This window comes from Ylistrum balloti, unplaced genomic scaffold (genome assembly GCF_031769215.1).
Source record: "Ylistrum balloti isolate Yb309-2 unplaced genomic scaffold, AGI_CSIRO_Ybal_v1 Utg370558, whole genome shotgun sequence".
Lineage (NCBI taxonomy): Eukaryota > Metazoa > Mollusca > Bivalvia > Pectinida > Pectinidae > Ylistrum > Ylistrum balloti.
Genome location: NW_026782351.1, coordinates 738,501 through 766,228, shown reverse-complemented (window position 1 = coordinate 766,228; position 27,728 = coordinate 738,501). Strand labels below are relative to the sequence as shown.

Below are 27,728 nucleotides of genomic sequence, written 5' to 3'. Positions count from 1 at the left end.
TTTTCATGACAACAAAATATTTTAATGTATTGATGTAAATGTGTTAATGTCACTTTTTTCAATGGAAAACAGTTTGGCATTTTTCAATACACAGAAGTCACTCAAAATCTTCTGGCTATTTCAATCCAATCAGATTTCTAAGCTGTCAAAGCATGATAAGAGAAAAGAAATATCTCGTGCAGTAAAATTGAATTAAACGGCACTTGGGCCAAATGTGTAGATAAATTGGACCCTGCACAGCCCCTGGATAGCACTTTGGAGAAGTCTGCAGTATATAACCGACACTAATCTCTAAGGCTCACTGGCATGCACGCATGCACAGGCAGCTGATTACGCAAAACAGCAGGATTCTCAACCATAATTTTTCACCAATTCCAAAAAAGTTAAGCAGATAATTTAAATAAAAGAAGATAATTTACAAGATGTTTGGGTTTAGGGAACTTAACACCCTAACCTGATTCCAATCATACTCTGGTTTTATGGTAATTGTACTTCGGATGGTGACATGTTTTCTAGGATGTAACATGAACTCTAGTGTCAATTGTCAATATTTGTTGTATATCCTGTAATGGGCCTGGTCTACTTGGCTGTATAACAGTGTGCTCCACACACAAGCCTATTACCCATCTCCAGCCCTGATCTTATCTACCAGATGTCCAGTCCCAATTGATTTTTTTAATGAAAAATAATTTACCAGCGAACTAAATGACTGATATGTTCTGTGATCCATACGCTACATAGTAAAGAGCTATTATTTCAAATACAGACTTTCCATATTGTACATTCCTAGTAATTTTACACCAGGTAGTCTATATGCTATATCCCTATGCATTATATACTTAGTGTTTCATAATTTATATCACAAAAGTTATTTGATATTGCAGATTCCATGGACATTGTGAAACTGCCAGAATTAAGTAAATTTGTATTAAATAGAATAACAATTAAGCTCATACTCTGTTTTAAACAATATTTTCTAAACAATGAAAATCAACAAGAAAGTAAGTTGCAGGTAATATACTGTTCATGTGTAAAATAAAATCGGAGTTTTCCCAGTAGAGAATACTCATTAGGTTTATATCACCGTCACTAGCGTTTTTCTCTGAAGCCATGTGATGATAATGATGAGTTTAGAGGAAGCGTGAATGATTTGGTCATCTTGCAGCACTGTAAGTGTGGGAATCCCTCAGAAGGATATTGCCAAGTGGCCCTCAAGTGGCAATTGAGGACACTACTGTAACCACAATGTATCAGGGTCATTGAGACACTTGAATAGGAGGAACTGTTACCACCTTGCCCTGAATCATCATGAAAAATTTGCCTGCTTATTGTCTGTCAAGATTTTTTTTTGTGATGTATTTATAAATGTGACAGTCAGAAAATGCCATTAGCATTTGTTGGTGTTGAATTTTTTATGGAGAGTCAGTGTTGCAACACATCATCATGATCATGTACAACAGAAATCAATTGTGAGGTAGAGCAATTATACATTAAATGATGATTTGACAAGTCATCCTGATAAGTCAACACGCTCTGTATCTACCTGTGTGTGTTTAGTTTGATAGCCCTATCAGATAAAGATGTTAACAATCTGTCATACAGTGATATGTGAGAAGCAAGTCCCAGCTACTTTGCTTCATCTTTATCTACACCAATGTTTAATACAACGAAGGACAGTGTCACACACCCACTATCTCTGTTTCATCACACATCTGCACTTCAGTCACAGATTATTTTTTCATTTAGATACAGACAGATGATTAGCTAACAACTAAGAGAATAATTGTCATGAGATCCTTCCCCACATTAAATTCCACACACAATGACTGTATCATGATGATTATTTATCAGCAATACTGTACGAGATTTATTTTTTACACCTCCACTTTATTTGCACAAGCTCAACAGCGGGAGCACAGGATTCCCATGAATACATCTATTGGTATACCTGCCACATTAGACACGTTACATGACTGAGATTCAGTATTTGTAGACACGAGTGTAACACACCTAAGCTTTCTCTACTTTCTATTTGACATTTACCAGATGGCTTATCACAACAATAAGACATAGGACATTCCCTGTCCATCTTTTCACCATCTTTGTTTTACCAGGCCTCTTCTATTTGTTAACATGTGTCTGCTTGTCTGTCCTTCCCATAACTTTGTCCGTCTGTTCCTCCCTGTAAACTGCTTGAACATTAATGTCTTCTATCCTTATTTGTGTTTGTCTCTCTTTCCCAAAACTTTGTCTTACAATGTCTTTTTATCTATGACTATGAGACTGCCTGACTGTCCTTTCAAGAACCTTTTTTCTGTCCTTCCCAATGCCTTGTATGCCTGTCCTTCCCTGAACCTTGTGTGTCTGCCATTCCAAGTAACTAGTCTATTTGTATATTCTATCTACAACCTCATCGAGCTTGTCATTTTGTTTCGTGTTCTCTAAAACCTTTTTGTTGGTTTTGTCAGAGCTTTGGTTATCTGTATATCTCAGAGAACACTTTATTTTCCTCAACTTGTTTATATGTAATCCCAAAACACTTGCCCAACAGAACAAGGTTTGTTCTCAATCTTCCATTTTTCTAATTATGTATTATGGACTATCAAGCACTGTCTCCCTACCCCCAGAATCTTGTGTGCCCATCCATATCACTGGTCCTTTTATAACTTTATCTGAACTTAGCTGGTTGTCTGTCCTCCCAAAAACCTTTATCTAACAGGAAAAAAGGGATACTATCACTACATTTTTTTTTCCTCATATCTTGTAAGTTAATCTTTAGAACAATTATACTGCTAAAAGAAATTTACATTTTTCATTTTGATAATAATACATCAGCCCTGAAGATTGTACAAAAGACACAGCACCTATTACTACAGATTCAGTAGAGTTGAACAATGAATTAAACTGCATCATACAGCCGTTTTGTCTTTCCTGAACATGTCAGTGATGCTAAGGGCATAAATCTTAAACCTAGGCGACCGAGGAAATCGAAAGTGATCAAAAGAAATGTCAAAATCTAGATTGAGAGGAGTACTAGCCACATAATTCAGTCAGTAAATTACATACATCTGATAATATGAGAAGAATGTCTAGTACTCGTCTTTATTCTGAACCATGCTACTAGTCAAATGAATTGAAAGAATAAAAAGATAACAAGATCAACACTAAATGTTCTTATTTCATTTAAAGCTGGCAAATCCTGCAACATAATTTTACTTTAATCAGGTTTTAAAAAATGTTTTCTGTTTACAATTTTTTTTATAAAGCGATATCCTTGATCCTGTCTAAAACATTTATTAACTGATGCTGTAGGTGTTGAAAAGTGTACTTACTTACGTTGATCATCTATAATATATTTATAGTTAATACCTGAGAAAACAGGGTGTGCACCTATTAACTCCAGGTACCTGGGTACTACAGCCTAGTAACTCATACATCATGGATATATGGATATATATTAAGTTAATATTATCGACCAGTATTCTGTACTCTGTAATAATAACACCCAAATATCATAAATTCTACTCTCTCTTCAATGCACACAAAACCCTCCCCCCCAACCTCCAAAAATAAAAAAACCCAAAGTAAGCTATGACTTTCAATTCTTTAATACAGCCACAGCCATATAAGGAGTGAATACTTAATTATTATGGTAGTTGATTAGCCTGGTCATCACCAAGGTAAAGCTAATTTGAATACTCTGACAAAGCAATGAATTTTCTTAAAGATATCAAACAGGTATGAAGGTGTATTTTTTATGTTGAAATTTCATCAATGTTATAAAGCCTATATATATACCTATGTAGATCAACTACACATACTAATATTACATTACAGATGGCATATTTTCTACAAAGTAAAACTTTCCAGAATTTAATCATTTTCCAAACGTATACAATACAGGTATATAAAATTTACTCCAACTTCAATTGTCAGATGGAACTTGTCCTCTCAGTCTGGTCTAGTCTTGTCAAATACTAAAGTCATTCTAAACTTGAACTTGTCACTTGACAAATTCACTGTCAACTCTTAACAAGTCACAGAAAAATCCACTCTCAAATTGAATACATCATGGAATTTTATGTATAAATGTTAGTGTTTTTGTAAATATATAAACTGAAGGCCAGCCCTTGATTACTTGTTAATCAAGCTAAAGGTAAGGAGCTTCTCCTGTAGTCTGAGACTGGACAAGCCTGATGCTGCGATTGCAATAGTTACCTGTTTTTGGATCTATGTGCATTGGAGGTATGCCCATATGAGCCGGAGGAGGTTGTGATAAGTGTTCACCGTTGTACATCACAAACCCCGGCAGGGGAGGCTGTACCATGGAAACTTTACTCCCCTGAAAAACACAAAAACAAATTGAAAATCAAACATCCATTGTATTATATTCATAGTAGCTCCCATACAAATCATCACAATTATGTATTCTTTACTACAAAACATATAGAAATTTTTTCTGTATTAGAATAATTTAGCCATTTTTTTCTTTTTTTTTTTAAATTTTCATTCCATATAAACATAAAATAACTGCAGGTATGTCTTAAGATTTAACATATAATCTGCCTGTTATCCAGTGTATTCAATAATGTAACATTTTTGCTTATATCTCACTTGTTTAATATACTCTGAAGCATTTTTTTTTTTATCGGCTATGCCAGTCAGGAAATTGTTATGTCATAACATGGACAAGGTTGTTATGACATGAAGCAAAAATGACTGCCATCTCCACATTTTCACATTAAAAGCTGTCAAAATGTACACTTTTCTGAATTACAAGGTAAAAAGTATCATAAATTTGTTTTCGTTTCATTTAAGATTTTATGAAACTTGTCTCAAAAGTTTTAATTTTTATTAGCGAAGGCTAAAACGTGAAAACATTCTAAGACTCATTTCATAAAATCTTATAAAATGAAAACTCGTGTAGATCCAATATATGTCTATATATATATGATTTATTTGGGAATATATCTTAACTTCATGTGACTAGAATAAAATGTGTAAATAACAGCAGAAATGAATATTCATGATATAAAATTCAGCAATTACTGACAATTAAGTAGGACTCAAAAGCATTATACATCGTAAATATTTACTCTTCAACACAGTCGTCCCCATTTAATTCTTAATATTCAATTTTGTATATTTACAAATGAAACAACCATTATGCTGAAACTTATAAATATTTCAGATAAAGCTGTACCATGTTTTCCATTTCACTGAATTTGTTGTGTTACCTAAAATAAATGTTTTCTTTTAGATGCCCCATTTTCAAAACATCATTCATATACTGTGAAAATTATTATACACGTAAGCTTGTAAAGCCGGAAAACTACAATTAAGTTAAATCTACTGGTTTTTTAAGTTTCTGTATGAAATGTAATTGAACTTAATTACACTCAGTGAAGAAAATATATTCCTGAAAGAAAAAACTTAATCCACATTTATGAAATAGTCATTGAAATACCACTAATGTCTACCTATGCTACATCTAAATATTATGTTTGGTTGCAGTAGTGGTTGGGTCAATAAGGTTATGGTCAATAGCATATATCTGCCTTGTTCCTAAGACCCAAGTTTGACACCCCAATAAACCCTATGTAATACCTAAATAAACATCCTAGTATTCTGTCTTGCATATGTCACCGATCAAACAAAGGAATACACTAAAACAATGATGTATGAATCAGTCAGCCAAAATAAATAAAACCTGCAGGGTTTTTTTTTCCAATGGCTACGTGTGTTTATCAGGGCTGGTCATCACGATATGATTGTGGTGTAACGAGGTGTACTCAACCCCCACTCATCTTTCTGCATGATTAACAAACACCTGAATAATGCGCTAATTTGTGAGATATTTGGTCAAGCATAAAGTTCAGCATATTTGTTTCATGGTTCTCAGTTCATTTATTCCGTTTTCACCACCAATTTTTTTTCATATAATGAATTGCTTTAGGAGACGTTTAAGCAATTGTTGAGAAATGAAATATGAAGAGAACCTTTGCTTGACTATTACAAAGGTCTCTCCATTATCATACCGTCTCTACACTACATCTGACCAGGAAACAATTGTTTGGGACCAACAACGTTGTTAGAAATGAAAGCACTTTAAAAAATCACAACTATTTTAAATATTCATTTTCATAAAGCATTTGCTATTGAAAATTAGAAATTGAAAATTTTGGACAATGTATTATACACTGTTGTATATAATTGGGGATGGATTAACTAATAGTTCCTAATCCTAATTGGGGGGCGGGAGGGGGGGCATCCGCACTCCTTTCTAAAATTACTAAATTTTTGTGTTGAGGTTTTTACAATGTTATGGGCTTAGACAGAAACGTGCACACCACCCAACAGGGTGGGCTGACAATGGAAGCAAACTGACAACAACAGATACTTAGTCATTCAAGTGTGAATGGCACATACCAGCCATTATGACTGCTGAAATATAATACCTCTGAATTTTCATGTTCATACATAAATCAATTCCTGACAGCGTTTGAATCTAATTCATTATTTAATAAGCAATGAAAACTTGTTTCTGAAAAAGACGCAGTGTTCAGGCTCTGGACAAGGTATACAAGAATATAAAGCTTGTAGTAAACATTTAGAAACTTCATCGATGATTTTATAGGTTAATCATTTGGATATAGTAAGGATTAGAACATGATTTTAGGCAACTTGTTCCCCTCCCCTTTATGAGCTTGATCTAATAGTGTTTCAGCTGTCCTGGACTCCATTGGCATAAATAAAGGCCTTCGGCAAGCCATGGACCATGGACCATTACAATAATTTGTTGACAGCGTAAGAACATGTCTTTGAACAGGCCTGATCCTCTATTCAAAGGTCTTAAAGACCAGCCTGAACCAGATAGTTTATTCAAAGCCCTAGAAGAGGTCTTAAATACAGATCTGAACCAGACAATTTATTCAAGGCCCTACGACCAAAGTCTTTGGACAGACCTGATCCTGACCAACAGTGTATACAAGGCCCTGGGAAAAGTCTTACATGTTAAAACAGTGTATTCATCCTCAAACATACTATATTGAAGGCCCTAGGACAAATCTTTGGACAGGTCATATACTTGGAACTGTCTATTGATGGCATTAGAACAGCTCTCAACAGTCAACAGTCCAGTAGTGGAGTTCCGGACAGACCTATCAATATACTACAGACAATTCATGATTAATGCCCAGGATAAAACTCTCAAAGACTGTTAATTTGTGGCCAAACATAACATTAGTGTAGACCGACATCACATTTATTACATAGTTGGAGACAACAGCTTTCCTCTAGATTATGCTTATCATTCCTGGGCCGTGTTTGGTGGTGTAGCCTTAGGACCCGAGGGAGTCTGCCCCAGCACTATCCCCTCACCCCTGGCACTTTTCATTGCTATCCTCACAAACTGGGAACAACATACAACAGAGTACATTTACCATATTGCATCATATGATTTCAGAGAATTGATAACAGGGCTTTAAATTTCACAGTCCAACATACTGACCTGTGTAAAAGTCAGAGATAAACTCTGATATCTTACACCAGGGCCACCGACCACAGACAGTCATAATGGATAGCCCCATTTGTCATTTTGAACAGAAAGACGAAAAGTTGAAAAAGCAAAGTGAAAAAGTGTTAAAAAACATAAAGTGTGTTTAATAGCCGTTTATCTTTGGCCGTCCGACATGTAGATCTGTTTACCTTCCCCATCAAACTTTTTGTCTACAAAAGAAGCTTTTTAGAAAATCATTTGGATTCATTTGTTTAAAACATATATATATATAATTCAGAATTTTTGTTATTTTCTAAGTATGTGTATAGAGTGGTGAAAAAAAAATCTACTTTACATTGGACATATAAAAAAAACAAAAAAAACTTAATGTATTATATCAATATAACTACCAGGCACATAAACCAGGTCTATTTTTGCAAGCGCTCTTAAAATACCAATTGACCAACAAATGCAGTAGTGATATTTCTGACCTCTCGATAGGTTTTAATTCTAAATGAATCCTAATAAAAGTATGCATTTCCTTTTATCATAATAACTACTTGAATCCCTTTTTTAGCCAAGCATCGCTGATCACTGTGGGTGGGATAGCCATATGTGGAGTTAACAGGCTCTACCCCTTCTCCCTCTTCCCAAACAATCTGACAGACAGAGGTGTCAAGATCCTACATTTAATGTTTGAATTTTCTTCTTCATTAACAACCAGGCTACAACACTACACAACATAGTCCAATTTACTTTTAGCATGGTCAAATTTCCCACAGACTATCCAACAAAGAGGACTAAAGGAGACTTAAAAGTCACTTAAACCTCACTCTCAACTTGTCCTGTATGTATTACTTAAGTTTTAAATAGTTTGTATTCTGATAATAATGTTTTATTTAGCAAACAAAATGCCTCTACCCTGTGGTGGGCCTCTACAGAAGTGTCAGATAGCAGGAGGGGATCAATGTGGAGAAGGAGTTTGGCATCAGATGATCCACTGATGTGAAATGCCACAGCCCTGTACCTGTTACCCCCTCCCCAAACAATGATGGGAGGGTATCATTTATACTTTAGGGAGAGAAAATTTCACCAATCTCATTCTATTATGATGTTTAACAAATACTCCAACCTTCTCATATGATGTGTGACCTTTACTGGGGTATAACTACATTTCATGAATAAATAAACAGTTGATCAAACCATCTCAAATATGTATATTGTAAAACCTATAAAGTATGCTAAGTTTTATGCAAGGGTTTTTCAGTGGTAGTTTAATCATTAATCATGAAAGCATTGGGTAGTATATTGATGTTTGATGTCAGCCTCAGTGAGCATGACAAAAATGAAATTCTGTTGGCAGTTGGGATGGTCGGCCATGTGTAAGGCAGGCTAATAGGTAGGCAAAACAAAGGTCTAAATACACGCATTATCAACCTCAGTACATCACTTTGGATGGCAAAAGTCCAATACAACAACATCATGACACAATAAGTAAAATCAAATTGATCTTTAACACTAATAATGGCCTGTTTATAGACCACTAGCCATTCTGTTCCTCCCTCCAACTTGGACTCTTCCACTGTGACACACGTCCATCACAGAAAATGAGTGCAGGGGCCCATTCAAGATCAGATACAAATATGAACTTGCACTTAATTTTATTAGGCAGTATGGCTTGATTAAGGCACATTTTATTAATGTTATCTATGTGTCTGATATTTTAGGACAAGTCTGGCTTTGTTTTAAGATATTTAGAGCACTGGAATGATTTTTTACAGGCTAGTAAAGCAAGAGAGATAACCCCTCGGACTCCAAAAACACCCGGAAATGAGTGTTAAATACCTGGTGCCCTAGAAAAATCCTTGGACAATGAGTTTAAAGTCAATAATGCTTGTCATGTCAGCGAGCGCCTATGGAAGCATAAATACTTTCATGACACTGAGGGATATATCACAATGTTGGCTGCCAAACACAATTACCATTGACACTTGTTGTCCTGATAGCTCCCTGTGCTTTAGATCAGGTGACAAAAAACTCATTTACCTTCCATAACACCAACTTCTACATTTTCTGGTCATTTATTGAAGAGAAGAAAAACTATGATAGGTTGACTATTAAGTAGACATTCTATCTGTTAGATAAACGTACGTAAGAAATGGCAGGGTTACAAACTGTTGTGCAGGCTGACAAAGCAATCAGCATCTGATCACAAGATAAGATTTCTAGTCAGACAAGTGAACCACACACATTCAGTCCAAATAAAATTAGCCAACAAATCTTTAATGTCCTCTACAATTAACAGGTTTGACTATTGTGTAATAAGTGTTCAAGGAAATTCAAAACCAATATTCATTAAACATGTCATTAAGTAAGATAATTGCCAATACTGAACAGGTATTTTAAATGTGTTTCTTAATTTAAAAAAAAAAAAAATATGTACTGAGAAATATGAACTGCAACAACTTCTTGATAGAATTACCAACTCTTTGAATTTTTTCTACAAATAACTATTAATTCTTTGGAATAATTTGATATATACATTTAAAAGATATATACAATTTTGGCATTTGAATTTTTCCTTGAAGTAAAAATGTTAAAATTGAAAATAAAAATCATCAAATTTTCAGAATTGATATTCTTCCCTTCTGAAAAATGCTTTGATGTGACTTACCGGAAGACCAACATCATTAAGGGCACATCCCAAGAGACAGGTATCAGGCCAGATACACACAGGCATCTTGGTACGAATGAGTAGCCAGTCCTTGTCCTGAGCAACACTTAAGGGTAGAGGTATGGGTCTATGAAGTGTAGTGGTTGATGATGATGATGCTGAGGATGAGCAGCAGGGAGAGGAGGAGGGTGGGGAGGTAGCGGAGGTGATGGGTAGGGTGGGGCGGTCCCACATCACTCCACATGCTGACCCAGTCCCCAGGGTACACACAATCCTCTGCAGTATCTCCCACAATAACACTGGCCGATAGACACCACGCCTCAAACTATTCCACCCCGTAGTACTAATGTGTGTATGTGTGCATCACATGTGGCACCCTCTCACACCTCCACATGTAGCTGTCCGTTTGAGGGTACAGGTACTACTGGAGTAAGCACATGGCAAGTCTGTATGGGTACCAACACTGAGGACGGTGTGTGTATGTGTGTGTGTGCTACGATTGCCAGTCTATACTAAGTAGTTTGAGATTGCTGACCCTGACCCTCACTGACGGCTCAGCCAATATATCATGTCAGTTGCTAGGCTATGACACTTGACAGATTGATAGTAAAACAGCCTTGCTTGTGTTGTTTGTATGGCGGGCTAAAACACAATTGGTCCCGCAGAAAAGGATGAGCAGAAAGTATGAATGGACCAGGCCCACTCACACGACCATATACACATAAGGCAAGATATCATCAGTCTTGCACAGCCAAATAAGTATAGACTCCGGGTAAGCTCACACAATACAAACTTGTCATTCAGTTCAGTTTAAGAACTTCTATCATAGACCATTGATCATTTTTAAAAGGATATTGTTCCTGTAATTTGAATATACTTCCTAAAATCCTCCTTTCAAGACTAGAATCATTCTTATTAAAGCATAGGATTATTTTGTTTATGGCCTAGGAATATCAAGTTTGTATGGGAGTTATTTGTAGATACAAGCTGAGATATATTATAAAGTTGTCTGTGTGTGATTTATCTTGCACCTACATAATAAGGTCATGTCAACAGGACAGTCTACCTACTGCCACTGCATATCCCACCTGACCAATCAACCCCTAATGGGATTAATTCACAGCTATTCACTTACAATTACTTATCTAGGCAGTGTTTACTGAACAGATCAATCAAACTTATTCAAAGCCAGACTCTCCATTGGACAAGGTTTAGCATGCTGACTGCATATGTTTACGTTTCATCTATCTACATCAAATATCTCAACATTTATTGATATCTGTACATAGTATACCAATGGAACTGGAAATCTATTTATAGTCAAAACCTACAAGTTCAAAGATTGTACAGTCCTTGTTCTCCAAAAAGTTATACAAATAACTTTGAGCACTACAGAGATAAAAATTATTTGTATAAAAATAAGAAAGTAATTACCTCCCTTATATCCAGTCACTAAGTAAAGTCTGTAATTACCTCCCATGTACCAAGCCACTAACTAATGTCTATAATTATCTCCGCCATATCCAGCCAATCAATAATGTTTGTAATTGCCTTCCCTATATCCAGTCACTAAGTAAATTCTGTAATTATCTCCCACAAATACAGCCAATCAGTAAAGTCTGCAATTACATTCCCTATATCCAGTCACTAAGTAAAGTCAGTAATTACCTTCCCTATATCCAGTCACTAAGTTCTGTCCATAATTACCTCCAATGTATCAAGCCACTCAGTAATGTCAGTAATTACCTCTCCTATACCCAGTCACTGAGTAATTATTAAAATTACCTTCCTTATATCCAGTCACTAAATACTGTCCATAATTACCTCTTATGAATTCAGTCACTAAGTAATGTCTGTAATTATCTCCCACTTATCCAGCCATAAGGTAATGTCTGCAATTACCTCCCCTATATCTTGCCACTGGGTAATGTGGCAGAACATTACAATATTCCATTCAAACCTTGTAGTTGATAATTTCACTTCAAAATTGCATCTGAAATCTCTCATTTCAATCATAATGGTTCAAATAAATAAAGTAAATGAAAACTTAGTCCCCTAAAAAGGGAAAGTTGTCCATACCTTTAGATTACCTAAACTTTTCTAAAAAATCAGTGATAAAGTGAAGATTTTCAATATGATGGTTATACCTTTGCCTCTGTTGGAAGAGGTAACTCTGGGTAGTGATATTATGAGCTAAAATCATAAGAAATGAAAGCAACTTAAAATCTCTGTGTGATTGGGTTTGGTACAGCCAGGAACAAAGATGAACAAAGATAACAGTTTAGAATTACCTTAGTTATCCATGGTCTCATCCTTCTTAACTAAGCAAAATAGACACTATGAACTTTCCTTGACTTGAACAGCTTTAAAGAAGAAGTTGCTTAAAGAAAAATTTGAGGGATGGATGACAACTGAAAGTCAATGTCATATACCCACTTTCTTCAAGCTAGGTAAGAAACTTTTTGAGAAACAACACTTATTTTTTAACCTTTCACAAATAACAGAAATTTAAATGTACGTTTAATGTCAATAGGTTTGCCACACCCATCACCGTTAGTCAAGAAATTTTATATTGCACTTGAATAACATCAAACACATTTTGGATGATTTCCAACATATTTATATATCTTATTTTGAGACAGTTAGCAAATCATTTGACACTTCATATTTGTATGGTTTGTAAAATATGGAAACATATGAAGCAGACCTGCTATGAACTGGAAGATTCAAGTGCATCCCAACACAGAGGTAATATTTGGTGGACTGGTACATCAGTGCTAACACATTTGGAACCCAAATATGATGACTGACTTTCCAATAGCCTGGGACACATTTTTAACTTCAAATCCCAAATCAAAGCAAAACCTAGACCAAACTTTCGATGAAAGATTGTCTCAAGTTTCTTTGTTTCTAATCGAAGAGTTGTGGCATTACAAAAAGTGTCTATCCGTTTTCCCTATTTGATGATCAGCCCGTAGGGACTTCTATTTTATAGGTTTAAGTGCCAACTGCACCCATGTGAAGAACATTTGTCTGCCTCAGCTTTTATCCAACATTTTCTGCTCACTTTTATGGTGTTACAAAGTAAAATAGTTTGAAATACTCATGAACTGGATAGATTTCTTCTTTTCCTACGACAAATTTTAATATAGATTATAGTCGCCTCTGTGCTGATAGCCAGATGGGTCAGCATTCATCATGTCAACATGCCGACTCATTCTACTGGAGAGTGATCACTTCCCTCCAAAGATAACACAAATTGCTGCTTTTGTTGCTTCCTTCCCATTATATCTTTTTTTCAACAGCAACCTGCACAGTTTGAGGAGATTCAGGAGGAGAAAATGAAAGTTTAGGAGATTCAAACAGCATAAAGATGGCAATCATGTCCTAACTTCTTATAACGCAGACTGGGAAAATTCTAACGCCCATGGCATTTGTGGAAGAGAAAAACACACAGATCAGGAACTCCATACATTTGCTTGTCTTATTTCAACAGATTAAGATCAATTTGCTGTGAATTCACTAAAGCTATTTTTGCTTCACATCTACTTGAATGATAAATACATTTGAATTGATGAAGTTAATAGCCCAAATTTTATCAATTACCTAGAAATTATACATGGTGATGGTCAGTATTCTGTTTTCATCTAATTCTTGTAAGTTTTTTCCCTTATCTTAAAATTACTCTCTTTAATAATGCTAGAGAACTTTGTTACTGAAGTATGTGGGTAAATGAAGGTAAGCTTAATCTAAACATATGACATTAGGGTATCAGAGCGAGCTGGTTTTACTTCCCACATCAGACTATGGAAGTGAGCTGGTGCTATGTATTGCAGAATGTGAGAAAAGTCAACATAGCTCTAAAGGGTCAGCATGTGAGAAAAAGATCAAATTAATGTAAAGCCTAAGGATAAAGGAGTGAGCTGTAAAGTATCAGGATGAGTGAGTGAGCTGGCATTGCTGTACAATAACAGGATGAAAGAGTGAGCTGGCATTGCTGTAAAGTATCAGGAAGTGTGAGTGAGCTGGCATTGCTGTAAAGTATCAGGATGTGCGAGTCAGCTGGCATTGCTGTAAAATATCAGGATGAGTGAGTAAGCTGGCATTGCTGTAAAGTATTCGGATGAGTGAGTGAGCTGGCATTCTGTAAAACATCAGGATGTGCGAGTGAGCTGGCATTGCTGTAAAGTATCAGGATGTGTGAGTGAGCTGGCATTGCTGTAAGGCATCAGGATATGTGAGTACATCATTACTAGATTGTGTTTTTTTTTTTTAATGTTAAGGACGGTATATGTTTAGTGTTATTCATTCCAATTAGGTAAAATATGAATTAACAAATTTAGTGCAGTTTAAGCACTGTTTTGGCCATTTGTATTCGACATCATACAATAACATATTCTAAATTTCTTCTAATTACTCTAGATTCCAATGGCTCCCAATGTTTTCCTTTCTTGCTACATGGGTGCAATTTTCACTCAAACAATATCCTTTTATATGTGTGCTGTGTAAGTTTACTAAGCTGTTTGAGTAGAAATCTCAAAAGTAGAAATTGACAGCAGAAACCTGGAGTTATTGAGCTTGTACCATTGGTGAACAACAATACAGCACTGCTCACTAGCTCTACACAACACACATGGTTATTGTCAGCAAAAATGTCAAGAAGTACAGGTGCTTAGCCTGGCCCTACTGTGAAAGGTACTGGTCTCCTCTCACTGGGGCGAGGTTAGGAATGACTCACCTTTCAACAATCACCTCTCCCCATCATAGCATTTACTGTAACTATTTGGATAATCATAAAAAGTGTCATCTCTATAAGTGGTGAACTGTCTTTGAAAGCAATGGTACATGTATCTTAGATAGAGGCAAAACATATTTAATTTACCACTGAAGTGTGTGGGAGATGGTGTGAGGTGATGAGCTAAACGGTAGATAAAACCTCTTACATGGTTGATTGCATATTTAGTAGGTATACTACACTTTGAGTAAAAAAAGTTTTCATTAAATAATATGACATTAATCAAAAGTAAGACTAAAAGAAATCCAGATAAGTATTTACATCAATGCCTTGGTATACCTTAGTCTGGTTATCTGGTCTACCACATCTTCTACAAACCTTCTGCATTAAAGTGAAACATGCAGTGGACTTACTGGTTCAGTAGAAAATGATACAATTTTGAACATATACTGTACCCTAGTTATATCGAATTTTTGCTATGTTGAAACTGTCATATTCAAGGGTATGGACAAATCATGAAAATAAAATACAACAAATAGAATTTAAGACAAAAGAATGATCTGTAGTTGTGAGGTGTCCCTGTCTACGACAGTTCCAACCCTTGAAATAATGTATGTAGCTTTAGCAAGATCAGGAATACACATGAACTTTGTATGTTAAATTGTAACAAGAGTTATCTGGCAGCTCCTGTGAGAAATTTGAACTTATAAATTCATTACATTCACGGTTCAGAGACAATAGAAAAATCCGCAGGATTCAGTGTTTTCAGGAAACAGGTAAATGAAATCTTAACAGTAGAAGTCCAAGGTTAGGTTGTATTCATGGTAAACACTCACAATTCTTTTGTTTGCCATCATCCTAACTCTATCCCTGGTCAACATCAACTATATGTATTAATTACCGGCTGGTCATTTTTACCTACTTATACAAAGCGTCACATGACTGAGGGAAGTACAGCTAGCACAGAAAAAGATGGATAATAAGATACAAGATTCTGTGACATTTTTAGTGAATTATTATGGAGATGAAGCCCTATATGACACTGGTTATCAAATAAGACGAATTAACCCTTGTTGTTTATCTCGTCAACTGTCTTATCTCCAAAACATATAATCTGACTCCACATAACTGTTAAAGTGGGAGAAACCAGACATTTTTATAATATCTTTTAAAGTCGCTCTAATGAACTCGTCAACATGCTTTCCTTCCTTATATACAATGATTATTTCCAAGACAAGATTAGATGTTCCTGTCAAAACTCTAGTTTTTGTGAAGACATCGCTGGTAGTTTTTGTGGGCAAGTCTTCGGTCAGAGACAACTAGCTGGCTGTGTCACAATGTCCCCTTCTACATTATGTATTTTGTATGAATGATTTTTACATTTGTCACATTAACATCAACTACCTTACATAAAGATGTAAATGAACATCTTAAATAACATACTTGCATAATAGGTTGATAATGGCACTCACAATCCCATTATTCAACAACAACAGCTCACGATCTCGGGTAGAGAAGGGGGGACAAGTCTTGTACCGTAATGTCAGAATTACCAGGGTGGTGTTATTTGCATAAAAAGAGGTAGAAATTTTGTACCTTGTAATAAGTGAAGGTTTCTAGGGCCAGACTTTATTTGACATATGTATACACAACAAAAGGTTTTGTTCCTCAATGTCACTGACTGAACAGTAGAATACCAGGGTAGATAGACTATGTAATCAAATAAACGGAATAATCATGACTTGATAAAAATTTCATCTTGAAAGTAGTGGCTGTATACTTGAAAAAAGGACAACCAGAACAGCAGTTGTTGGATAAAGTGTTAAAACCAGTTTAGTGATACCCTCTTAGTGCAGCAACAAATTAAAGGTGACATATATTTGCTATTGTGACGAGACTGGCTGGACAATATGACACCTGGCGGAGTTAGGCTTGACTATACATACACAACAACTGTGCACATTTAGCATTATTCTATTTGAAATTGAAAATACTGATGAAATTAAACACCATATGAAAATGAATAATTTATGAAGGTTTACGGAATAGATTGGCTGTTTATGTGCTATCAATACATTAAAACATCATTTCAGGACGGTGTCTATTTTCATGGGGCAAAAAAAAAAGTGAATAATAGTGTTATTTCATTGAAATAACATGTTTTAGGACAAAGGAAGTTGTCATGTAGATTTGTATATCAGCAGCTAAATCACATGAAGACTTACTAAAGGCAACAAAACATACAAGAGTTGTGTCCCTTGTATCACTAGCCTCATGCTGAAAGACATTACTCACCAAATTGTTTGTGCCGTTGGGGTATGGTTGATAAGGTACGGAGTACCCAAATCCACCTGCATTTCTATCTTGTCCCTGGTTCCCACCTTTACCTGAAAAATACCCAAAATTTTACAAATTAGCTACAACATTAAAATTCTGTTTTTGTTTTGTTTGGTTTTTTTTCTGTAATAGCATTACCATTTTGTTAATATAAGTATCAAATTGTCCAAATAGTTCAACAAAAGTACATGGTAGAGTGCATTACATGTTACAAAAGGTATTTGTACAGCTTAGTATAGTGTGACTAAACAATGCTAATTAAGCTGTTCTGTGAGAGGACTGAATGTACAGCTGTTGTTCCCAGTGTGTGTGTACTCCACAGTGTATCAATGTCACTAAATTGCTTGATCGAGTCACATGTACATGAAATGTTCAAATAATGACGGGGTCTGATTACCTGATATTTCAATCACACCATTATCAAGTTTTACAACTACTAATTCCACAACTTGAACACACATTTTATCACAACAGAGGGGAGAAGTTTCCTTATAACCTGTCAAGCCCAAGTATACTACAGGTAAAACACAGGTATATACAGTATCCCCAACATTAACCTGTCAACCCAGATTGGTCCATCAATACACGTTCATCTACACAGGTAAACTAAACACCCTACACACCAACACATGCACACCCACACAGGTAAACTAAACACCTTACACATGCACACCCACACAGGTAAACTAAACACCTTACACATGCACACCCACACAGGTAAACTAAACACCTTACACATGCACACCCACACAGGTAAACTAAACACCTTACACATGCACACCCACACAGGTAAACTAAACACCTTACACATGCACACCCACACAGGTAAACTAAACACCCTACACATGCACACCCACACAGGTAAACTAAACACCCTACAAATGCACACCCACACAGGTAAACTAAATGCCCTACACACCAACATGTACACCCACACAGGTAAACTAAACACCATACACACCAACACATGCACACCCACACAGGTAAACTAAATGCCCTACACATGAACACTGTATACCCACACAGGTAAAATTAACACCCTACACACCAAGATGTACACCCACACAGGTAACCTTAACACTGTACACTCCAACATGTATACACACCAACAGGTAAATGACACACATACATCTAACAAAAATGTTCTTTTCTTGGAGAGAAAAATACATTTTGCACTAATACAAATACAAAGAATCGGTTTTCCATTTCCCTCATTCAAATAGAACATTATGGACATGTTATTTAAAACCAGTTGGTAATTGTAGATATGTAAAGAAAATAACACACATAAATATTTGTTTTACCTAAAAGATAAAAGATTATACTTTTTTTATTTAAACAAACATGATATAAACGAAATCTGCAGACCAAACTTGCACTTCTTTGAGGATGAAATTTAGACAATCAATTGACATCATTTATTGTAAATGTAATCAGGTTTGTAGTTCACAATTAGATAATGGACACCATTCAAAGTTTCTCAATACTTTAGCGTAACAAAATATATGTAACAGAAATATCTTTTTATACATACTTTTATTTACGTAAATAAAGAAAATGAACCGGTGATAATAAAATAATTTCAATAAAATCTTCATTAAATCAATACTGAAGACTCCCACTGACTTTTTTACAGTCGGCCGTAAATTCATCAAAGCCAATGTACAATGATTTTGAATTGCTAAAATAGGGGAAAATGTTAAGCATTGCCATGGTTACATCCCTCTCCTTCCCACAGGTCGTTTGAACTGTGAAGATGAAAGTCCCTTTACAGAGGACAAACATGCAGAGGGTTTGTTTCAAACTGTGCTGGCTCAAAATTCTAGACTGCCATCAACAACACATAACTGCCCTTAAATTATACACAGCTTATTATGTAAACAGACAGCCATGATGAATTGCCAGTTACTTCCACAAACTAGACTATTGAAATTTCAGATTTTTATTTTCATTATATCAACAAAACTTGTATTGGAAGTTACATAGTTAAATTTCCATGCACATATCATGCCTTGTTAAAGACGAGTTGTAGTTGCTTTGATCTGATGGTTTGATCTACACCACAATCTATAAGAAGCAATGGCTCCATTGACGATATACAGCTAATTACCTTGTGATGATTGTTAAAAATCATACAGTTATGTGGCAATCAATAGGTCAGTTAATATAGCGCCAGTACTGTTTAATGATTTTCTATAGCTAACCATGACTATTGATTTTGATGCTACTGCCCAGAAGTTGTCAGCGATACACTACGGCTGTCTTGCAATTTATACTGCACCCTTTTACATGTATTAAATCTGGCCCCAGTAAAACTTAAAGGACCACACACCTTCCATTCTACAGAGAAGACTCAAGTAACTTGTACATCCATACAAATTCCTCGAGAGTAAGTAATTCTAGATAATCATTATTGTATTATTTCCTCAACTGGCCTAAACTCACAGTAACCTACATCTATAGAGCTTGTATGTCAGGTAATCTATAGTTTTTTTTTTTTTTTTCTCTTCATCTAATGACCTTAAAAAAACCAATTGGTGTGATACCTCATCTCACTCCCTGACGAGGTCATAAACACTTTATTAAGAAATACATACATTTGAAATTGAAGAAATGTATCCTCAAGTTACATGTGTATTCACAGAACATAAAATTAATTAATCCAATGCAAATGTCATTTATCCTTGAAAGATTTGGATACATATTTGCATGCGAAATCATAGATCTCATTTTAAGGTTTTCATATTTTATTGTACGTGTATAATAGGTAATTTTTGAGTGATGAAATATTCATTAGTACCAACATAACCTTACCGTTTTTACCTGTTCACCCCGAAACCAAAAGATCCATTCCTTGTACTACAGTGAATCACAGAATCTTAATCTTCAATTTTATTTTATTTCTGTAGAAATTCCTTTCACAAACATTCAGTGTAATTTACAAACTATTCATTTAATTTATTTTTGTAAGTTTTCCTTTTATAAATATTAATTGTTAATTACCTACTATTAATTTTCATTCCTTTCTGCTAAGTTTCTTTTTAAAAATATTCAATGTAAATCACAAACTATTAATTCATTTATTTCTATAAAATTTCCTTTAATTAGTATTTAATAAATTACAAACCATTAATTAAACTAATATCTATGAAGTTTCCTTTTATAAATAAATTATATACTAATATTAATTTTATTTATTGCTGTAAAATTTCCATTTATAAATATAAAAACTGGAGTATTCAAATAACAACCGTTAATTAAATTGACTTCTGTAGTTTACTTCCATATATATTAAAAATCCAGGCATATTATAAACCTTGTTTATCCAAGTTTCGGTCATGGCAATTTAAAACTCAGTTTGAAAACCTTTCAAAAAACAAAGTATCTTAAAGTCTTTCCTAAGAGTAAAAAGCACAACATTTTTCTCTAAAAATAGTTGAAGTACCACATCAAATAACATAGCACCTTGTGTATCCTAATACTTCAAGTATTATCATTAGTGGAAATCTTCTCTACAAACTACAGCTATTAATGTACGTGATACTGTCCAGCATCCATTTACTGATATTTGTCAAGTCTTTAGTTTTTAGGATTTTTTTTTTAATAAAAAGAAAAAATCCAAGAATTATTTTTGTCTTAATAGGATAAAGAAACAAAGATACCCACAAAAAATCTCCATAATGAATCCTCCTTTACAAATTTAAAGAACTCTTTTCATCTATAAATTAGTAATCAAGACCTCATTTGTTTCCGTTTGAAATTTAGATACTGATAATAAATACTTTTATCAAGTTTAAGAACTGCCTGACATATATGGTTATAAAAGTTGGTCCAAAAGAGGATGAAAAGCTGTGTTGGCCTTCACCTAATCTAGCCATTATCAATGACATAACCAATCTTTTCATGTCTTTTGTAATGGAGAACAATAAGCAATTAGGAGCCTGGATCAATACTCACCAGGTAAATGGGCTGTCATGGCTAGTCAATTTCCCCCCTGTCCACTACATAACCCCCCCTCCTTTTACTGATATCAGACTCATCAACACGCCCATTTAACAATACACTACTGCTTCTTTTCTGGAGACAATCAACAACCCTCAATCTGCATACCAATCTTACATCACCATCATGCTAATTATTAGTCTTTCAAAATGAAGGAGTAATTATTTGCCTTCTTGTGAAGACCTGATTAGAGTTTTGCGATCTCATCTGAATTCTTACTTCTTAAATCCTTCATATTGGTTTTGTAAATAAAACATTTTACAGCAATATCTTGATGTTATCACATATGCCCATAAACAATTTATTAAGAAAATATGTTCCCCCTTTCATTTCATATGTACTTTTTGTTGTTTAACGTAAAGGACTTATCAGATTTACTTTCCATAATTCTCAAATAGCAAGTCTGTGTCTTGAACCATAGATGTCTTGAGATAATTTTCATGTAAATAGATTACAAACATAAATAATGCCCTCATTCAAATATATCACAAAATTAAATTACCATTTTCAAACATGTATGATTTTTGACAAATAGGATTGTGAAGACAACAGGTTTTAGACATAAATGTGATAAATAACTTAACTATTGGCAACTAAAAATGCTTATATACCATAGTAAATAATTAAATAATAAAGTAATTCAAAATAAGAACAGTACAACTTTAAAAATTTAGTTGTAAAATAAATATTTTCACATTTTTTAATTAATGTAGTTCAAATCTTGTCTCAATCATGTCAGGAAAAAGACAAATGGAAAAATGCTGGGGTTTTTTTGTTATGTTTTGTTTTTTTTTAAACAGAATCTTTAAGATGAAAATGCAGTGCACTTAATTACTAATACCCGAATAACTAATGTTAATTAATGTGATATTTGGGTCTCCTCAAAAACTGAACCATATTTCACTAAAATATATATATATATATATATATTTATGTGCACGCATGTGTGAATGTGAAAAAGAACCACCAAAATAGGCCAATAGAAAAAAAATAACTGTACATAATTAAATTATCTAAAGACAAATTTTACACATTTAACATTTTCTGAAATATACAGGCATCAAAGGGAAGTTGATATGAAATCTAATTAATTGTCACAAATTACCAAAACCCATAGCCTCCTTTATTTATGTTTAGTTGTCATAGTAATATTATCAAATGTGTTTTTTTTTTTTTTATCAAACCAACCTATTTAGACATTTTCCTAGTTGGTACTTCACATGCAAAACATCAAAAACAGAGGGGCGACTGTCTGCCCTCTGCAGCTCCAGTAAAAATCAATTGGCACCCAGCACCTGACATTAGCAAACTCTCGGGAAGATCTGGTGACAAAGTGCCTCCCAAACACATGACTGTCAGTCGAGAAGTGACCATAAAGGGAGCTAAATTTGAGGAGAAACAAAGAGTGAAAGACACAGCTCGGCCATAAATACTTCCCTCATCTGTCACAACACATGTATCCACATGTATCGCACAAGTCAATACTATGACAAACTGCTTACAAAAAACCTAATATAAACTATCACCATTTCTCTGCTATTAATTTTTAAATCCATCCATTTAAGACTATTGCTTTGTACGGATGAGCGATTTTTCTGAAGTCAATGATTCGAAAACTTTAAAACTTTTTTTATCTTTTGACACTCCACTTGAATGATTACATATTAAGATGGGGATATATTAGTGAGTGGAGCACACACTGTATCTTACCTCTCCCATCAGACAGCCTTATAACAAGACTTGAGTGGAGACATCAAAGGCTGCCACGACTCCTATCCTAATTACAACAATAAAAGTCTGCGTCCTCCAGCAGTCCTGCTCCACCTCACCAGCACAAATTCAGTCTAAGATGACAAAAATCATCCTATGTTTCATATCAATGGTAAAATTTAAACTGCACATCTGAACCACTGCCACTTGAGTTGCCAACTTTTTCAGATGTTGCCCCATTTGAAGCTACTGACTCAAACATCAAAGGAAAGATGAAAGAGGACCACAATGTAGAAAAAGGGCGCACAATCTCCCTCCAATGCAACTGCTGTTGCTGCCTCTCCAGCATCCCCAGCCAGCCTATGGACTCAGCCCTTTCATTGCCCACATCACAAACTTTTACATTATTCTTCAAAAATAAAATTGATTGCTTGAATATTTTTCCACCTGAAAATTGACTTAGGATTTAGATGGGTCTGTATGATTGGATGTTATTAGCATTTGTTGTGAGATGTTTTTATAAGCCTGTCACATCAACAGAGATTCCACAAACTATCATGTTGTGTCAATGTCTCTCAACACATATCAATCTTTCATGATGATGAAATTAAAACATAAACTACCTTTGAGTTGAAAGAGCGGAATTTAATCACAATCTTTAGAATCAATCTCATCAATTATGAAGGCTGAAGCTCAAATAAATAATTCAGCGTGACCTTTTAGAAGTACAAATGTTATTATGTCTATCACTGACTCCCCAATGTTTGTAAGCATTTGTATAGGCAATGTGCTATTACTGAGACTGTATAATCACTTATCGAGTCTTACCTTATGTATCTGGAGGATAGTAGCAGAGACAATGCAGTTATTGGTATATAATTGTCATTTGAAAGTATAACAGGTATACAAATGGAATGCATGTTCAAAATTACATAGGGATTAACTGGCAAGGTTCTCGGATTCGTGTCTAGTGGCAAAGGAAATAATTCCAAATTTATGATTGATCATCACCATTTCTTAAATCATGGTAACAAACTATCAATAGATCACACATTATTTGTTGGGTTTATTTTGAGGCAGAGTTTCCTTGTAGTAGCTGGTTGCTACCTCACCGAACAACGTACAAGAGGCCCATCAGAATCCATCTACAGCTATTAGAGTAAAGTGTCTAGCTCAAAGACACAATCACATCTGAACAGTCTGGTTTTTTTCTCAGGTTCTTGAGAAACCAAAACTGCCAGAGGTAGAAAGAGTCAAACTAGCACCTTGAATCTTCACCTAAGGTTAAACAAACACTCCAACTGACTGAGTTATCACAAACAGAACATAATGGAAGGGATATATTGAAGTGATAGGACAGTATATACTCACCAAACACCGTAAATTTTGTGCATTTACACATCACGCTACATTTAGAAATATTTTTCAAACGACGTAGAAATTTTTTTTAGAACAGCTGTCTATCTTAGTATATCTTAAAAGATCTGATGTTAAATCCAACCCTGATCAATCAGAGAAAATCATGATTTACTAGCATTAATCAGAGGTAATAATTGCTTAACTGAAACTGTAATTACTTGTTGATACTGAGGTACCAGGTATATTGTGTAGCACTAAGTGACCCCACACGCCCAGTCGACAAATCTTACTTCTACTGTAGTTAGTGAATCTACAACAATCAATACCTGTACACTCAACGTCCTACATGTTATACTTACACAATCATCTACAACACCAGATCCTCAACATCCTACACGTCCTACTTACACAATCATCTACAACACCAGATCCTCAACATCCTACATGTCATACTTACACAATCATCTACAACACCAGATCCTCAACATCCTACCTGTTATACTTACACAATCATCTACAACACCAGATCATCAACATCCTACATGCCATACTTACACAATCATCTACAACACCAGATCCTCAACATCCTACATGCCATACTTAAAACAAAATCATCTACAACACCAGATCCTCAACATCCTACATGTCATACTTAAAACTAAATCATCTACAACACCAGATCCTCAATGTCCTACATGTCATACTTAAAACAAAATCATCTACAACACCAGATCCTCAACATCCTACATGCCATACTTAAAACTAAATCATCTACAACACCAGATCCTCAACATCCTACATGTCATACTTACACAATCATCCACAACACCAGATCCTCAACATCCTACATGTCATACTTACACAATCATCTACAACACCAGATCATCAACATCCTACATGTCATACTTACACAATCATCTACAACACCAGATCCTCAACATCCTACATGCCATACTTACACAATCATCCACAACACCAGATCATCAACATCCTACATGTCATACTTACACAATCATCTACAACACCAGATCATCAACATCCTACATGCCATACTTACACAATCATCTACAACACCAGATCCTCAACATCCTACATGCCATACTTAAAACAAAATCATCTACAACACCAGATCCTCAACATCCTACATGTCATACTTAAAACAAAATCATCTACAACACCAGATCCTCAACATCCTACATGTCATACTTAAAACAAAATCATCTACAACACCAGATCCTCAACAACCTACATGTCATACTTAAAACTAAATCATCTACAACACCAGATCCTCAATGTCCATATGAAGTTAAAAGTGACCTGGTTTTAAGATTTAACTTCAAAAGTGTCGTCAGTTTTTGATTTATTGGTTGTTAAAACATAATTATTCTTATAGTATACATAAACTTCTGCCTCTAGGTGTTAATCCATTACGGCATGTGAACCTCTGTCACTACTTGTAACCCCCATAGTCAAGTAGACAGTATATGTATTAGGAAAATTTTGGAGTACTTGGATTAATTACTTGAACTTTTTAATGACCGGCACAAGTTTTCCTTGCATGTTTTCTGGTATAAGTTCAAGTGTAATTTGTATCACACTGAATATCACCTGGAGTTATTCTAAATATTAACTCCTCAATATCATTAACTTAAAAAGCACACTTGATATAACTCCATGTGCGTACTCCATCATTCCAATATCATATTTCAAACTCACAGTCAACTAAACATTAAAAAATGACTTATTTTCTCAAGGAGCCTCACCCCAAATCTCATCTGATTTTTCCGTTGTGCTAAGTTTGTGCACATTCTAGGATTGCTGATGTTTAATACCACTCATCTTCACCCAGTGTTATTGCTACACTTGACCCTAAGCTTGCTGTTAATAATTATCTGTAATGAGGAACAAGGGAAGTCTGTAAACTTTAATTTGTTTAAATCTCCAAAGATTCTTTTGAAATTAAACCAAACCCATTTTTCTTTAGATTCTTTTTCTTTTTTTATGTTTACTTTCATCTGTAAAGTTAGACCCCTGACCTAGAGAAACCTTGCTACTTATTGTACAGGAATGGATAGGAGGGCAAACCTATTAATTTCTAATATGTTGTTATACTGATTCACATGCTTTATATATCTTCTTATATCCTTATTAACATCCTTAACAGTTAGTGTGTCTTACTAGGTCATTTTCTAAAGCCAATTCAACTTTTGTGTATGTCCTATAAGTTTAGAATAAATTAACTTCACAAATACATAATTGAACATAGATTCATTTTCTTTAACATTGAGATTGAAATGTCACATTATAGGTATTGTACATTTTTTTATAGACATCATGAACTTTATAATCCTAGGTATTTTCTGGGTTTGTAAACTTTCCAATTGCCAATAACTTATGTAATTATTTATTACTGTAAATTCGGTTTTTCCTTTGCAATATATTTCTTCTAAAAGTTCATTTAGAATCTTTATAACAGTTATTTATTTAAATGATAATAGGACAAGATGTCTTTATACAAGACAATTTAACATTAGTGCATTCTGAAGTAAAATAACCATACCAATCAGAAAGTTGAAGTATCTATCTTAAGTCAGGAAACCAGAAAACCCCCTACATTTTAAAGATTTTTCTAAAAAATTTGTTTACTGTTGTCGTCAAAAAATATCAGTAATATTTTAAAGCCTTTTTTGTTTCCAATATTTTTTTAAGGTTTACAGACTGACTGTTATTTATTAATGAAGAATGCTCACTAATTAATGAGCACTCACATAATCTATGTGTCACCTGTAGTAATTCAGGATATCCTACCTACCACCACGGCAATCAGAACAGACAATATGACCTCTCCTGTCCAAGTTCACAGAGTACTTTGTAACTGCCTACATTTCAATCCGATCTAAAACGGCTGTCTTTTTGATATTTTCTGCTCATTTGCTCTTTAACTTTTAACTTCAACTTCAAAACAAATGAAGTATAACAGTAATGTTGATAATAAGAATTCATAAAGATTATTATTTTAAATGGTTATAATTTTTGTTTCCTTCTCCATTACAATCAATTATATTCACTCATGCATGGATTGGGCGACTAATTCAAACATTTAACATTGAAATAAAGCAACAAAACAGATCAAAAACAGAAAACCTGTAAAGAGGATCAAATTGACAAAATTACTTCAACTTCCTTAGATACATGTACCTGTTTAAAATCTCATTACTGACACATGTAAAAACTTCTACACATTATGGGTGCCCAGTTAAGGGTTTTAATTTACCCAAATGCACACCCAACTTTCCTTGAAAATGAACATCAAAGGAAATCAAGCAACAGGTAGAGTTAGTCAGTGTTGGTTCTGTATTGGAGAGTATAATATCTCCTTACACAAAATGCATGGCCGTGTATTTGTTCACTCA

General features: G+C 34.6%; 1 protein-coding gene across 1 annotated transcript in view; it reads right to left on the bottom strand.

The window, feature by feature from the left end:
* The window catches only part of LOC132556293 (transcription factor 7-like 2), a 53,168-nt gene that overhangs the window by 11,292 nt on the left and 14,148 nt on the right, over positions 1 to 27,728 (bottom strand). Inside the window, 2 exon segments of the mRNA XM_060220676.1 lie at positions 4,219 to 4,342; positions 17,203 to 17,294. Of these exon segments, the coding sequence (XP_060076659.1) occupies positions 4,219 to 4,342; positions 17,203 to 17,294 (216 nt within the window).